The sequence below is a fragment of the Hemitrygon akajei genome, chromosome 3 (assembly GCF_048418815.1).
Source record: "Hemitrygon akajei chromosome 3, sHemAka1.3, whole genome shotgun sequence".
In the NCBI taxonomy this organism is placed as follows: domain Eukaryota; kingdom Metazoa; phylum Chordata; class Chondrichthyes; order Myliobatiformes; family Dasyatidae; genus Hemitrygon; species Hemitrygon akajei.
This window is the reverse complement of record NC_133126.1, coordinates 156,369,059-156,386,306: the sequence shown is the minus strand read 5'-3', so window position 1 is coordinate 156,386,306 and position 17,248 is coordinate 156,369,059. Positions and strand designations below refer to the sequence as shown.

At 39.3% G+C, this 17,248-nt stretch overlaps 1 protein-coding gene across 2 annotated transcripts in view; it reads right to left on the bottom strand.

Annotated features, from left to right (window-relative positions):
- The window catches only part of pde6d (phosphodiesterase 6D, cGMP-specific, rod, delta), a 62,179-nt gene that overhangs the window by 23,095 nt on the left and 21,836 nt on the right, over positions 1 to 17,248 (bottom strand). The window contains exons 2-3 of one of the 2 annotated variants that reach the window (XM_073041143.1): positions 5,180 to 5,224; positions 1,208 to 1,296 (exon numbers count right to left, since the gene is read on the bottom strand). In XM_073041143.1, coding sequence (XP_072897244.1) covers positions 1,208 to 1,289 — 82 coding nt within the window. In that variant the 5' untranslated portion in view covers positions 1,290 to 1,296; positions 5,180 to 5,224. The remainder of the gene's footprint in view (positions 1 to 1,207; positions 1,297 to 5,179; positions 5,225 to 17,248) is intronic. The other variant, XM_073041142.1, reaches the window with a different exon arrangement.

Genomic DNA, 17,248 nt, shown 5'->3' with positions numbered 1-17,248 from the left:
TAAAGTGTGACTCAATCATGACTTTTCAACAACTTATTCTATTCTTTGTTACTGTTTAGAATTCAATTAATTTTGTTGATTTTTATTGTGCATGAGTTGGACATTTAAATAAGGCTACCAATATTACCATTTCCCTCAATATTTTCAAACTATTTCAACATAGAATAGAGATAGATAGACAAGGACTGCAAGGGCACTGGATTTGAATTTGTTTTCATTTGTATTAAATTGCTCTTCACAATACAGCAGTGAGGAAAGTACAACGGTCAGATACGAGTACGGAAAGAGACAGTAAAAGTATTTGAGCCTAGAGAAGAGTGGACAGTAGACGTGAAAAAACTGAGCAGCAACTGCTGAAGCTCTCCTTTGAAGAATAATATCCAAATTAACCAAATGAAAATAATCCAAATTATTTCAACTGGATAAAATTCATTCAATACTAAAACAGTAATTATGCTCTGGGGAAAAAAAATCAGAAATGATAATGAAGAATTTGTTTGGGTATTTGGGTGGGAGGCAGTGTTCGTGGGGTAGTAACAGACAAAATAAAAATGCTATTAAACAAAAATTGACTGCTTTCTTAAATTTCAACCTTCCTCAAGAGCAGGGCTTACCAAACTGGGGTACACAGACCCCTCAGTTAATTGTAGGGGTCATTGGCATAAAAAAGGGTGGGAACCCCTGCTCTAGATACGACTGGTTAGCAGCCACATGTCTATCTCTAAGAAAAATCCAATTCACCCATTTCTGCATTTGATTCCGATTTTAACATTAAATCCACTCACTTTTAGGACTAAAATTGCCCAGGTTGCTCACTCAAGATTGATTCAATCAATATTAGTAATCAATAAGAGAAAGCTAATGCTAGAAAAATAACTATATATAGCATCAACTAATTGTTTTATAGTTTTCTAGAGTATATGGAAGACAATAGACAGAAAACTTCTAAAGAAATGTTAAATTAAACCTAGGAAAAACTGTTTTTACCACAAATGGACTTCAAAATTGAACTTGGGAAAGGTTAACTTGATGGTGTTGTTGAATCATTGTTTACCACGATTAAGAATGAGTAACAAATCTTGCTCTGGGTCTTCTGCGAGATCTAAATTTCAATCCAAAAAAATGTTTTTATCTATATCTTTACCTATATATTCTAACACATTACTGAGGATAACTCATTGCAACTTTATAGAATCGAATAAAATACCTTCATGTTCCACTCCTGGTAATGAGAGATCTTCTGTGCCTTGCCACAAAACTTTTCCTGTCTCGGCATCACGGAGGTTCATCCAATTACTGAAGAATGAGTTTGTTAAGTAAATACAAGCCGGGCACATCAAGAATTTAATACTTCTTGAACATCATAACCAGTTAATGCTAGACTGCTTATGATACAATATAATATTCCCATACTTCCAAATTAGCTTTACTACTATACAAAAACTAACCTCGAATTGCAGAAAACCACATGAAAATGTCAAGTCATACATCTTTGTATTTGTGTTAACAGCTTGACATTTTAGCACACCTCAGACAGAATATAGCCCATGTCCCCACAGAAATGAAATAATTTCACTTCAGAATGTAAATGGTTCAAATGAAAATAATCAGAACCTGCATTTTATCTGCAATGAATTGCGACTACAAGGAAACAATGGTAAACATTAGATATTCTGTTTGCCATGATACTTGTTTTGGAAAATCTTGCCATATTCTCACATTTTGGGAAACAAAAAGACTAATAATTTTTTTTAAATTACTTCCAGATCGAGGTTATCTATTGCTTATCAATTGTAATATTTGCATTGAAAAGTATTCTTTTAATGATGGCTCAGTAACATTAAAAATAGATACTTAAAAATAAGCAGCAAGTCTTAAAACCCACTCACTAAGTAACAATTATGTGGCTTTAGAAGGGGGAAATTGGGAAGACAATATTCCTGCCATGACATCACTGTCAAAGCCGACTGCAAGTTAAAGATTTATTTTAATTAAAATGATGAAAACATTTGCTAAATGGGTACTATATTATTCAGAAAAATCTGTTTGGAAGCCGAGATTGAGCCTTTTCATTTTTCAGGATATTGATGTCACTGGCAAGGCCGGAGTTTAATGCCCAGCTCTAAATGCTCTCAAGAAAATGGTACTGTGCCATCTTAAACTTCTGCGCCCTAGCTACAATGGGTAGAGCATTTCAGGATTTAGACATTACAACAAAGAAGGAACAATGATAGATGTCCAAGTCGGGATGGTACGCAACACAAGATGGAGGTCTTCCTTTCCACTTGCTAACCATGGCCATAAGGGGGGTTTGCAATAATTTTGAGTTTGATCATTCTCACTATTTAAACAGGCAAGTGATGAAGCATACAAGTACAAGTTACAGGGACAGAGTTCATTTCCACCTTTAACATATAAATAAAAATACTGGCTTCTTTCTAGGGACCAATGCTGGTTCTTCCTTCACAACTTTCCATAATTAGTCTTGTAAATACTTTACAGCTAGCTGGCCCAGACTGCTGAAACCCATGCTGAGCTGGTCCAACTTCAGTGGAGTCATCATGAACCACAGTCTAAAAATGCCAATGCTGTAAGCACAAATAAGGCAAGCCTCTAGTAGGATGCCCACAATTACAGTGGTAAATAGTTCAGTATTTCTCAGTTCTGTAATGTCTCAATTGTCTGCATAGTGGAGTGGGGGAATTCATAGCCTTTCCTTAAAGATTATGGTCTTGTTGTAGAAAAGCTGAAAGAATTACTTGCAAATAATGATGAATCCTCAATCATAAGTGGTCAAACTCATGGCAGCAACATTACAGAATTTGATGTTGCTGAATTTCTTTTCAAAGGTTTCTATCAATTTGACAAGAGTAATCTTCCCAAGTAGGATTAGGCTATCTGAACATTTGCTTAATGATCACAATCGAACTTGCTTTTCAGATGACTGAGGGACTTTCTGGCTTGAAACTACCGCTAACATTTCTCTGGGAAGTTAGGTACCAGAGGATGTTTCTTTTCACCCATCAACATTCATGGCTTTAGAGCTCAAAGTGCAAGGGAATAATGACAATTTAATCTGCTTCCTAAACAAAAGACATTTGTTTGGGTGACGTGCTGGTGAAACACAGAGCTTCATACAAAGGAAAAGTGATTCATGGCAAAGGCACTGATTGTCTGGTTAATGATCTTTAAGAATGGTTCTGGGGAGAAAAAAATTATGTTTGATTTGAATGGAACAGTGGAGACCAAAAATAGAAATCAAAGTGGGAATGACATGGAGAATTAAATTGAAAGGCAACATAAAACTTAGTCACACTCACAAACTAATCAAAAGTGGCAACTTAATATGAATCTGGTCTCTCCAATGTAGAGACCGTACTGTGCGTTGTATACAACATTGGAAGATATGCAGGTGGATCACTGTCTCACCTGAAAGTGATTAGGCTCCTGAATGCTGGAAAGGAAAGTAGTTAAAGGCTAGATGTTGCACCTGCTATGTTTTTTTTTATGGGAAAAGACATGAGAATGCAAGTCCCAGAGGTAGCACTTCCTCAGCTTTCAATTCTAAAGAGAAGGGGAAGGGAAGACACTCCATCTTGGAGAAGGTAGAAATAATAACAGAATAATTCATTGAATATGGAGGCCAAGCACCCGGGCAGCAGAAGTTGAAACATAGCTAAAACGATATGCTGACCTAATGATACTGCTACATACTGCAAAAGATGCAGTGAATTCATTGAATTATAGACTGGTATGGTATGGAAACAGACGCTTCAGTCCACCATTAACCACAAAGCCTTCATCTATTCAAACCCCATTTTTCCTTCCACATTGGTCACATAGGTATAGTTGGGTGGCAAAGGCTCATTGCTGTATCTCTAAACAATTTTTTTTAAAATCCCCACCAACTTACTTCCAATGTTCCTGCAATTCACTTATTATAGCAGTCGACTAACATACAAGCATGAGGGAGGAAATTGGATCATCCAGTGAAAAGCCATTCAGCCATAAAGAGAACATACAAACTCCACACATTCAAAACCCAAAGTCAGGATTAAAATTGGGTGACTGGAGCTGTGGAAAAGTAGTGGATATTCATTTTACATTTATTCCATATTTAGTACAAATTCCCACTATTTACTGCACTAAAAATGAGAGAAATCCAACCACAGGTATACAGTGTAATTTTAAGATCCCATCTTGAGTAATTCCGATACTATTTAGCTCCTGAAGTACTTGAGGGAAAGAGTTCTACCCTCCTGTGTCTCCTCTGGTAAGAACATGAGCTGGAGACAGGGGAAAAAAATCTTTTTGATTGAAATGTACTTAAGCGTCTTTGGATTTCTTTTACCTTGCTTAGCAGATAGTTTCTATTTATAGGCAAACTATATCTGTTCAGCCCTGCTCAGGATTCTGGTAGAAGATAATAAGGAAATTGAACAGAAGACTTAAAAACAGGATTTACCCAAAATAGACAACTGAAACTTTAATTTATAGGAACAAAAACTAAATGGCAATTCACAAACATGGAAAACAAAAGTTTTCCACAATCATATTTTGAATGCAACACAAAAGCTGAAAACGTTAAAAATGACAAAGAAAATCCTGAAAATGTGCAGCACATCACCCACCCTATAAAGTGAACTGTGCATTGCGTCTGGTATATGTATATGTTTTTCATCAGAAATGGAAAAACCACTAAGCATCTTTCAACCTTTAGTAATATTGAATGGTGTACATTCAAGATTGCATAACCTCCCGTCTCCTCTCCATTCTGGTCTGACTAACACATAATCCTATTTCACCTTAAGATTTCAGTCTGTAAGTCTGTATTTCTGACATGCAAAGGAGATTGAGAAGCCGTTTTAACTTGCATTATAAAAATACTTCAATGGCAATCGTAAGATGAACAACAGTGATTAGAAAGTAGATAAAGGACTGCATAAAGAGAAGTTGAAATTTAAAATCCTCACGATGTGTTCTATTTTATAAACCAATGCAAAATTAATACCCTTGAAAATACTAAATACCTAGAGCAGTTATTATTATCAAAATTATTCTGGAATATAAGACAACCTACCAGGAGACTTTAGATTTAAACTGAAACTGTACAGAAAATGTAGCACAAGTACTGCTTTGATTTCACAAACATTAGTTTCTGACATTTTCTGGTACTCACTGTCTCCAGCAGCTGCTGGCGGTTCAGTGGTCATCTGGACAGATCCTGTAAAAAAGTTCACAATATTACATCAACTCAATGGAAAATCACTGACTATATCTCTTCCATAAATTTATAACTTGATTAAACGTAAAAACAGACTTTTAACCATTTCTCACCATTTTAAGATTTACTGATTTTGATCAGGCAAGATTAACTGAACATGACGATGAATATTTCCTTGCAATTATGTTAAAATATTATAATGCACAAGTAAGAAAGCATATAAATTTCAGGAAGTTTGGATTCCATTTCCATTCTAGGGACAAGAGTACTGAACACAAGATTCCTTTGATATCCTGGAGAAATATTTCTGTTTCAATAAAAGCCAGAGAACAGATCCCATCATAGAAGCATAGAACACTACAGCAAAGAAACAGCCCCTTTGGCCCATCCATTCCAACCACCACCACCTCTGCTAGCAGCTCGTTCTACACTAACACCACACTGCATGAAGAAGGTCACCCTAGAAACATAGAAAACCTACAGCACAATACAGGCCCTTCAGCCCACAAAGCTGTGCCGACATGTCCCTATCTTAGAAATTACAAGGGTTACTCAGAGCCCTCTATTTTTCTAAGCTCCGTGTACCTATCCAAAAGTCTCTTAAAAGACAGTACTGTATCCACCTCTACCATTGTTGCCGGCAGCCCATTCCACGCACTCACTCTCTGCATAAAAAACTTACCCCTGACATCTCCTCTGTACCTACTCCCAAGCACCTTAAACCTGTGCCCTCTTGTGGCAGCCACTTCAACCCTGGGAAAAAGCCTCTGACTATCCACACAATCAATGCCTCTCATCATCTTATACACCTCTATCAGCCTCCATCACTCCAAAGAGAAAAGGCCGAGTTCACTCAACCTGTTTTCATTAGGCATGCTCCCCAATCCAGGCAACATCCTTGTAAATCTCCACGGCACCCTTTCTATGGTTTCCACATCCTTCCTGCAGTGAGGCGGCCAGAACTGAGCACAGTACTCCAAGTGGGGCCTGACCAGGGTCCTATACAGCTGCAACATTGCCTCTCGGCTCCTAAATTCAATTCCACAATTGATGAAGGCCAATATACAGTATGCCTTCTTAACCACAGAGTCAACTTGCATAGCTGCTTTGAGCACCCTATGGCTCGGACCACAAGATCCCTCTGATCCTCCGCACTTACCATTAATACTATATTCTGCCATCATAGTTGACCTATGAAAATGAACCACTTCACACTTATCTGGGTTGACTTCCATCCGCCATTTTTCAGCCCAGTTTTGCATCCTATCAATGTCCCACTGTAACCTCTGACAGCCCTTCACACTATCCACAACACCCCCAACCTTTGTGTCATCAGCAAACTTACTACCCATCCCTCCACTTCCTCATTCAGGTCAGTTATAAAAATCACAAAGAGTAAGGGTCCCAGGACAGATCCCTGAGGCACACCACTGGTCACTGACCTCCATGTAGAATATGACCTGTCTACAACCACTCTTTGCCTTCTGTGGGCAAGCCAATTCTGAATCCACAAAGCAATGTCCCCTTGGATCCCAAGCCTCCTTACTTTCTCAATAAGCCTTGCATGGGGTACCTTATCAAATGCCTTATTGAAATCCATATACACTACAGCTCTACCTTCATCAATGTCATTTCCTCAAAAAATTCAATCAGGCTTGTAAAGCACTACTTGCCCTTGACAAAGCCATGCTGACGATTCCTAATCATATTATACCTCTCCAAATGTTCATAAATCCTGCCTGTCAGGATCTTCTCCATCAACTTACCAACCACTGAAGTAAGACTCACACCGGTCTATAATTTCCTGGGCTATCTCTACTCTCTTTCTTGAATACGAGAACATCCGCAACCCTCCAATCCTCCAGAACCTCTTCCGTCCCCATTGATGAAGCAAAGAGGCTCAGCAATCTCCTCCCTCGCCTCCCACAGTAGCCTGGGGTACATCTCATCCGGTTTCAGAGACTTATCCAACTTGATGCTTTCCAAAAGCTCCAGCACATCCTCTTTCTTAATATTTACATACTCAAGCTTTTCAGTCCGCTGCAAGTCACCACTACAATCACCAAGATCCTTTTCCATAGTGAATACTGAAGTATTCATTAAGTACCTCCGCTATTTCCTCCGGTTCCATACACACTTTCCCCACTGTCACACTTGATAGGTCCTATCCTTTCACGACTTATCCTCTTGCTCTTCACATACTTGTAGAATGCCTTGGGTTTTTCCTTAATCCTGCCCGCCAAGGCCTTCTCATGGCCCCTTCTGGCTCTCCTAATTTCCTTCTTAAGCGCCTACCTGTTAGCCTTATAATCTTCTAGATATCTAACATTACCTAGCTCTCTGAATCTTTCATAAGCATTTCACCTTTTACTCTCATCAGCCATTACCTTTAGTTCTAATCTTACCCAACCCTCAGTGCATTTATTCTATCTATACCCCTCATGATTTTGTATACCACCATCAAATCTCCCCTCGTTCTCCTGTGCCCCAGGGAATAAAGCCCTAACCTAATCAACAATTCCAATTAACTCAGGTTATCAAGTCCCACCAATATGCTTGTAAATTTTCTCATTACTCTTTCAATTTTATTGATTTTTTTTGTAGGTAGGTAATTTGGTCTCACTAACATCTTATACAACTGCAACATAACATCCCAACTCCTATACTCAACACACTGATTTATTAAGGTCAATGTGCCAAAAGTTCTCTTTATGACCCTATCTACCTGTGACACTATTTCAAAGAATAATGGATCTGTAATTCCCAAATACGTCTGGTTCTTCCGCACTCCTCAATCCCCTACTCTGGTTCATCTTCCAAAAGTGCACCACCTTACATTTGACTGCATTAAATTCCATCTGCCATTTTATCAGTTCATATTTCCAGCTGTCCGGATCTCACTGCAAGCTTTGATAGCCTTCCTCATTGTCCACTATGCTCCTAATCTTGGTGTCAGCTACAAATTTGCTGATCCAGTTTACCACATTATCAGTAATCTGGCTATAAGACATAGGTCTTGGGAGCCATTCAGCCCATCAAGTCTACTCCATCATGGCTGATCCTAGATTCCACTCAATCCCATACACGTGCCTTCTTGCCATATCCTTTGATGCCCTGATCGTTCAGGAAATGATCACCTTCCACCTCGAATATACTCACAGACTTGGCCTCCACCGCAGTCTGTGGCACAGAATTCCAGATTCACTACTCTGGCTAAATAAATCCCTCCTTACCTCTGTTCTAAAAGGTCATCCCTCAATTTTGAGGCTGTGCCCTCTAGTTCTGGATGCCCCCAGCACAGGAAACATCCTCTCCACATCCATCCCATCTAGTCCTTTCAACATTCAATAGGTTTCAATGAGACCCCCATGCGTTCTTCTAAATTCCAGTGAGTACAGGCCCAAAGCTGCCAAACACACCTCATCCCTGGAATCATTCTCATGAACCTCCTCTGGATTCTCTCCAATGACAACAAATCCTTTCTGAGAAATGGGACCCAAAACCATTGACAATACTCCCAGTGCAGCCTGAATAGTGTCTTATAAAGGCTCAGCATTATCTCCTCGCTTTTATCTTCTATTCCTCTTGAAATAAATGCCAACATTGCATTTGCCTTCTTTACCACAGACTCAACCTGTAAATTAACCTTCTAGGGGTCTTGCACAATGACTCCCAAGCCCCTCTGCACCTCTGATGTTTTAATTTTCTCCCCATTTAGATAATAGTCCACACTATTGTTCCTTTTTACAAAAATGCAGTATCATTCATTTCTCAACACTATATTCCATCTGCCACTGTTTTGTCCATTCTTCCAATTTGTCCAAGGCCTGCCACAAACACATTGCTTCCTCAGCACTACCTACCCCTCCACCTATCTTCGTATCATCTGCAAACTTTGCCACAAAGCTATCAATTCCATTATCCAAATAATTGACCAAGAATGTGAAAAGTAGTGGTCCCAATACTGACCCCTGAGGAACATCACTAGTCACCAGCAGCCAACCAGAAAAGGCCACTTTTATTCCCAGAAGCTGCCTCCTACCTGTCAGCCATTCCTCTATCCATGTCTACATCTTTCCTGAAATGCCTTAGAATTTTATCTTGTTAAGCAGCCTCATGTATGGCACCTAATGAAATGCCTTCTGAAAATCCAAGTAAATGAAATCCACTCCCTCTCTTTTGTCCACCCAGCTTGTTACTTCCTTAAAGAACTAACAGATTTGTCAGGCAAGATTTTCCCTTGCAGAAACGATACTGACTTTGACTTATTTCACCGCTAGTCTCCAAGTACCCCGAACCTCATCCTTAATAATAGACTCCCAACACTTTCCCAACCACTGAGGTTAGGCTAACTGGCCTACAATTTCCTTTCTTTTACCTTCCTCCATTCTTTAAGAATGGAGCAACATTTGCAATCTCCAGTCCTCCCAGACCATGCCAGAATCGTGTGATTCTTGAAAGATCATGACCAATGCATCAGTCATCTCTTCAGCAACCTCTCTCAGGGCTCTGGGAAGTCGTCCATCTGGTCCAGGTGACTTATCCACCTTAAGACCTTAGAGTTTGCCTAGTTTTTTTTTCCTTTGTAATAGCAATGGCACTCACTCCTGCTTCCTAACACTCACAGATCTCTGGCACACTGCTGGTGTCTTCCACTGTGAAGACAGATGAAAAGTACCCATCAAGTTCATCTACCATTTCTTTGTCCCCCATTACTACCTCACCAGCATCATTTTCCTGTGATCCAATATCAACTTCACCTCCCTTTTACTTTTTATATAACTGAAAAAACTTTTGGTATCTTGCTTTATATTATTGGCTAGTCTGCCCTCATATTTCATCTTTTACCTTCTAATAGCTTTTTTTAAATTGCCTGAAACATCATAAATTAATCTGATAAGGAATGAGTGAGGGATTTTGGAACACAGGCAGCTTCAGTGATCAAGAATGGTTGATATGGAAGACCCCACTTTGGTCATGTGGAGATCACATCAGGACCCACGCGGAATGCCTGGCTAACGTGAATTCTTTTTCCCAGGTATTACCTTTTCCCTTCTTTAGCTGTTGAGTTACACTAGTGGAGTTACATATTCAGTTGTGTAATGCACGTGCTTGTGAACTGAGCCAATAAATGTACCTGCCAGTAAATAGAGCCTTTCTGCACCTAACTGATCATTATTGTTGACAGTAATCCTTGTAACAAGGCCTTCAAAAGCAAAATGCTGGGAGTACAGAATTTGTATGTTCTTGGCAAAGTAAAATGCAGGAATAACAGTTTTAGAGATCCTTCATTTTGAGAGATATTGAGGCCCTGGTTAAGAAGGTGGCAACGATGCAAAGCAGGTTGGGGCAGATAAGGTACTTGAGGACTACAAGACTTCCAACAGAACACTCAAGGAGGAAATCATGAGGGCTAAAAAGCATGAGGTTGCTCTAGCAACAAGGTGAAGGAAAATCCTTGGGCCTTCTACAGATATTTAAGTGCAAAAGGATAGGGAGACAACTGATCCTCTGGAAGATCAAAGCAGTAATTAGTGGAGCCAAAAGACATAGCAGAGATTTTAAATTGGTTTTTTGCATCTGTATTTACTCAGGAGTTAAACACAGAGTCTATATAATTGAGGCAAAACAGCAGTAACGTTATGGTCTCTATACAGATGACAGAGAAGAGAGGATTTGCTGTCCTGTGAAAAATTAGGGTGGATAAATCCCTGGGCTTGATAAGATGTTCCCTGTGGGAGGCTAGTGCAGAATTTGCAGGGGTCCTCACAAAGATAAACAAAACACCCTTATACACTTGTGATGCGTTGGAGGATTGAAGGATTGCTAATGTTGTTCTATTGTTTTAAAAATGTTCTAAGAGTAAGCCAGGAAATTATTGACTAATGAGCCCAACATCAGTAGAGGGAAAGATGTTGCAAGATATTCTAAGGGACCATAAAAATAAGTATTTGGTTTGACATGGACTGATTAGGGATAATCAACAAAGCTTTGTGCATGGCAGGTCATGTCTAACCAATCTTACAAGTTTGAGAGAGTTACCAGGAAAGTTCAAGCCAAGGCTTGATGTTATCTTTGTGGACATTAGAAGGCCTTAGACAAGGTCCCACATGGAAAGTTGGTCAAGAAGGTTTAGTTGCTTGGCATTCAGGATGACATACAAATTGGATTAACACTGGAGTCCTATCCGCCAATTGGTCCGTCATGTGAAATCACGATGTCATGGGCTTTCGGATCACATACACTCAGCATGATGCTGGCATTTTTTTTCAAGTTGAAACATTCAATGTAAATATTTCAGGACTACTGTGAATCACAGTATTGCTCAGCTTTTCCAATTATTCTCATTGTTCCAATGCGAGTATGTATTCTAAAAGAGTTAGTGTCACAGATTTAATCTTTGTCCAGTGCAGCCAAATAGGTCTATTTGACTTGTAGTCACCCAGAAACAATGAATAAGTTCACATGCACAGAATTTGTAGGCCAAACATTAAGTGATAGATGGACAAGCCTGCAAAAATCGAACAATCCTGATATCGACAAACAAGGGACCCAGCACTGATCCCCACAGCACACCACTAATTACAGGCCTCCAATCAGAGAGATAACCATCTACTACCATTATCTGGCTTCACCTGCTAAGCCAATGTAGAGTCCAATTTACTACCTCATCTTGAATGCCAAGTGACTGAACGTTCCTAGTGCCAGCCTCCTATGTGGGACTTTGACTACATGGACCTTAGCAAAGCCTTTGACAACATCCAATTCATCAAGTTTCCTGATAACCTTTAAGAAAAATCTATAAGATTGGTTAGACATAACCTAAGTAAAAAGCCATGGTGACCATCCTTAATTAGGTGCTGTCTATCAAAATACTTGTATATCCTATCCCTTAAAATACCTTCCAATAATTTGCACATTACTGACGTCAGGCTTACTGGTCTACAATATCAAGTTTACGCTTAGAGTCTTTCCTGAACAGAATAACATTAGCTATCCTCCAATCCACCAGCACCTCACCCATTGCTAAGGATGTTTTAAATAACTCTGCCAAGGCCCCTCTAATTTCTACACTAACCTCCCACAAAGTCTGAGCGGACACCTTGTTAGGCCCTGGGAACTTACCCACTCATTGGTCTCTAGACAGCAAGCACCTCCTCTTCTGTAATCCGATGTGATCCATGACCTCACTATTTTTTTTGCCTCAGATCTATAAATTGTATCTGTTTCCCAAAGGCTAGAGATGCAAAAAAAATCTTTGTGCTCTAAGCACAGATGACCATGATGGTCTTCAAGTAGAATTTTGTCCTTTGCTATCCTTTTGCTCTTTTTATATCTGTAGAAGGCCTTGGAATTCTCCTTCACCTTGTCTGTCAGAGCAACCTCATTGCTTCTTTTAACCCTCCAGATTTTCCTCTTAAGTCACTAATCTTTCAATTTCATTAGCTGTTTGGGAAATCAATTTGTACACAAAGAATGGCTATGGTACTTGTCTGCAACAATGATTGCATTCCAATATCAATAATTGATTAACAAGCTTTTTGTGATTCCCTGAGGACATAAAAGCAATATTAAATTACTACAGAGGAGACACAAGAAACTGCAGATGCTGGAATCTGCAAAAATCAGCAATCTACTGGAGCAGTATTTGTGTGGGGAAAGGAATCGTCTAATCAGTCCTCAATTCTATACCCATCATTTCCCTCAATCTATTCTGTACATTCATATAATATCATTCTTGGTTCAAAGCTACTTTGAACTTTATATTCATATAATATCAATTTTAGAATTGTGCCCTATAGGTAACTTAGGCTCTTCTCATTCTTCCCAACAAACTATAATTCACATTTCACAGTACTGAATTTCAGCTGTCCCTTGCCCTCCCATTCCATCTGCCCATTTTGAAATCTATTAGTAATGTCAAAAATAAACAATGCCTCCAGGCTTTGTCATCTGCAAATTTCACAACCGTGCCTACACAGAGCCCAAATCACTAAAAGCCAACATAAAGCACAGCAGTTCTAATGCCAACTCAAGGAGAATGTAACACACAATTCTCTCAAGTCTCAAAAATAACCTCTCTCTGCTTCTTGTTTCATAGGCATTTTTCCATCCATGATGCCAGAGTCCTTTACATTCAATGGCCTTCATTCTTCATGACAAGCCTATTATTTCTAAGTTAGTTAGGCATGATTTGCCTTTTTACAAATCCATTCTGGCTTTCTCCAATTAATTCACATTTGTCCAAATGACAGTTAATTCTGTCATTATTGCTTCTAGAACTGTCACCAACAGAGGTTAAATCGACTCATCAGTAATCATTTTAAAGTTCAAAGTAGATTTTTTAATCAAAGTACAAATATCACCATAAACAATGCTGAGATTCATTTTGTTGTGGCAAATAAACAGTTCAATTCCCTCTAAATCCACATGTGTTTGGAAAAATCATAGCCTGATACAACTTAGAGGCTATACAACACAGCCTCTACAAACTTCCTCCCTAACGGTCTTCAGTTTAAGTGTAGGTAACCTCTCTAGTACCTTCTCTGGGTACAGAATATTACTGGCATCTTCCTTTTTTTGAGACTTGGTCAGCATCTCATCACTCTTCACCCAGGAAGAACAGTACTCATTTGTACTTCAGCTACCCTCTCTGCCTCCTTAAGAAAATTACTGATTTAGTTTCTCGTCTTCTAACATCCTTTTCCCAATTGGATTCCCTTTTATGCTTACTGTTCTCTTACTTCCTGTACATCAACCAGTGGGATATTCCAGAGTGGGGGTCTAAGGCTTCTGCATTTCAATTGAACCTGCAGGGCGGCCCACTTTCCATACTTCTGATTTTTTTTTAGAAAAAAGGGGAACTACATTCACAACCCGAGTCTGTGGACCAGACTGTCGATTTTGAGGATTATGAGATTTTTCCAACCATCTTAAAACTACGTTGCTCACTGCAGTACCCATGGCTGTGACTGGATTTCAGCTGAAGTAGTCCTAAGCAGGAATACGGTGGATACCAGTTAATTGGACCATTAGTTAATTGGGACAACTCTTACAGAACAAATATTAATCAAGAAAATAACCGGGACTCCTTTTATTTAGGACACCGTGCCACTTAATTAGGACAAGAGGATTTTGCCAAACAGTTTCTAGCTAACCATCAGTCACGTACACGTAAAAACAAGCTGGAGGAACTCAGCAGATTAGGCAGCATCCGTGGAAACAAGCAGTCAACGTTTCAGGCCAAGACCCTTCGTCAGGACTTCGTTGAGTCCTGACGAAGGGTCTCGGCCTGAAACGCTGACTGCTCATCTCCACGGATGCTGCCTGACCTGCTGAGTTCCTCCAGTTTGTTTGTACGTGTTGCTTTGACCACAACATCTGCAGTGTACTTTGAGTTATTAGTCACGTACATTTGTATGGAAATTGGACACTACATAGTACATAGAGCAAACAGTTTTTAAATAGCATTAGTTGTAAGTCCATAGCGGGGGTATTCTCTTCTGCCACCTGCGTGGGATGACGAGTCTATCGGGACCCTGAGGACTTGTGGAAACTGTGTGGTGGTTCCTTTCAAACTTATAGTCTTTTAAGATCTTTGGACTATTTTTACTGTGCCCATGGTCTGTTTTTTTAAAAATCAATTATGGTGTTGTATGCACTGTTGTAACTATATGTTAACTATAACTATATTTAACTATGTGATTTTGTGTAGGTCTTGGAACTTTAGTTTTTGGTTTGTTGGGTGGTAGAGTTGGTCTCCTGACTTGGTGTGTCTGGGTAGTCTTGTTTTGTCTGGTGGGTTTGGAGCTCCTTTCCGAAAAACGCGCTAAGATGGTAGCACAATATTAATACGCAGCAGCCTCTCTGGACTCTGGATTTGGGGGATTACCAAACGTTATGTGGATTTTCTGGTGTAGTCTGTTTTGTCATGTGCTTTTGTGATATCATTCTGAGGAACGTTGTCTCATTTCTTTTTAAACTGCATTGCATTTGTGGTTTCTAAATAACAATAAACTGAAACTGAACTGAAGTGCTTTCAAGAAGCATGATTTTTGACACTGATAATTGATGAGAAATAAGCAGCAAGTCAATTCCAAACTTTTCTACTCACTAATAATTTCAAACATTCAGGCTTCAAGATGCCAGGAACGGCTAGGAGTGAAAATGAAACTGTTTAATGACTTCAAGTTAGGAACTATGAATAATTTGAAGGTATCAACAATAATCTTGAATGTTACAATGAAAATAAATATTTGGAGGATGCAATCGTCAAAAGCATTATATGAAGGCAGTTCATTACCTGCACTTGGTACAGTACAGAAGTGCTGATTATGTTCATTTACAGTCAACCAAAGGATATGGCAGCATACACAGAATGAATTCCTCCATCAATAACTATTAGGAACTAATACAGTTTTTAGTACTGTAATAGTATTAGTTGTGTTCTAATTTGATCTGTATTTTACTTAAATACATAATTTGTCACAGTTAAATGGTAATTTGTCATTTTTATACCCTTTTAACTATTTCCATCAAACTTTGACTAATTGGGGCAGCAACTTAATCAGGCCAAAATGTATTGGCTCCAATATGCCCCAATTAACCAGAATCCACTGTATTTTATGATTCCCAAAGCATTGCCACTTATCAGCGCCATCTTACTAGGTGATTTTTTGCATTACTTAATTTTTTAAATATATATTTCTTATTACAATTCAAATACTTAAATTATGTATTGCAATGTACTGCCACTGCAAAACAATAAATTTCACAACCTATGCCAGTGATAATAAACTGGATTCTGATTCCACTTTCTATTTTTGCTACCACTCTGAACTAGTTGTCATCACAACCTTCTACCTTCCGTTAGATTTCTGCAAAATATATATGACTTCAGTTCTTATCTACACAATCTAAATACCGTGCAGTATGTGCACACATTTCAGACTTAAGACTTTTAATTCAACTACTTAATTATGAATAATCCAATTTAAATTGGTCAAAACTCTTGATTAAAAAAAAAGCTACATGCAGATCTGAAAATTAAACACTGGTGAGGGATTGAAATTAGCTGCTGAATCACTTCTTTGCTGCACGTTTTTCTGCATCTCCAGCAAAAATTTTAAGTTGATCTATATGATAGCCAGAGAGGTACAGATCTTACATTGTAGTACAGATAAGAAAGATCATTTTCATTTAAAAAGCAGAGCACATAACTTGCAGCAGGAAACAGAGACAGGAACTTTGGTATATATTCCAAATGCTTAGATGAAAGAAATCTCAATTGATTGTTTGCCTGCTGTGTGCATACATCTACTGATGCTTCTGGACACATCATCAGTTATGTTCCTGGAATCATCGGGTGTTTCGGGTCTTTCAACATCATACACCCTTCTCCAGGTGACCCAGCCCCCAGCTTGTGTCCAGATGGCTAGCTACACATGACTCCATGACCCCCTCTCTTGAGCCACAGCCACCTTGAGGCCCTCTCTGCCGCATCGGTGGTACTGCGGATGGCTCTCCTCTTCCTCTCTCCCTCGATGCCCAAACTGCTGTAGGCTCTGGCTAAGGAACAGGCTGTGAATCCCCTACAACCAACTTCCACTGGGAGACACCTCGCTCTCCATCCAGCCTGCTAGTCACTGACCAGTTCTGCATACTTAGATAGCTTCCTTTCAAAGGCCTCTTCCAAGTGATCTTCCCATGGGACTGTCAGCTCCAGCATCACCACCTGCTTTGTAGACTCAGACACAAGGACAATGTCTGGTCGCAGGGTGGTGGCTGCGATATGGTCGGGGAACCTCAGCTGCCTTTCGAGGTCCACCAACAGTTGCCAGTCTCTTGCAGAGGTCAGGATACCTGCTGATGTTCCTGATATTTGATGCACAATGTGCCAAATTGCAGAGGAACAAGATCTGATTATTACTTTATGCATCCCAATTAGATCCCCCAAAAAATGTTTAAACTATATATTTAGCAAAACAATTTAAGTCATTGTTACTTGGACAAAGGAGCAGAAAC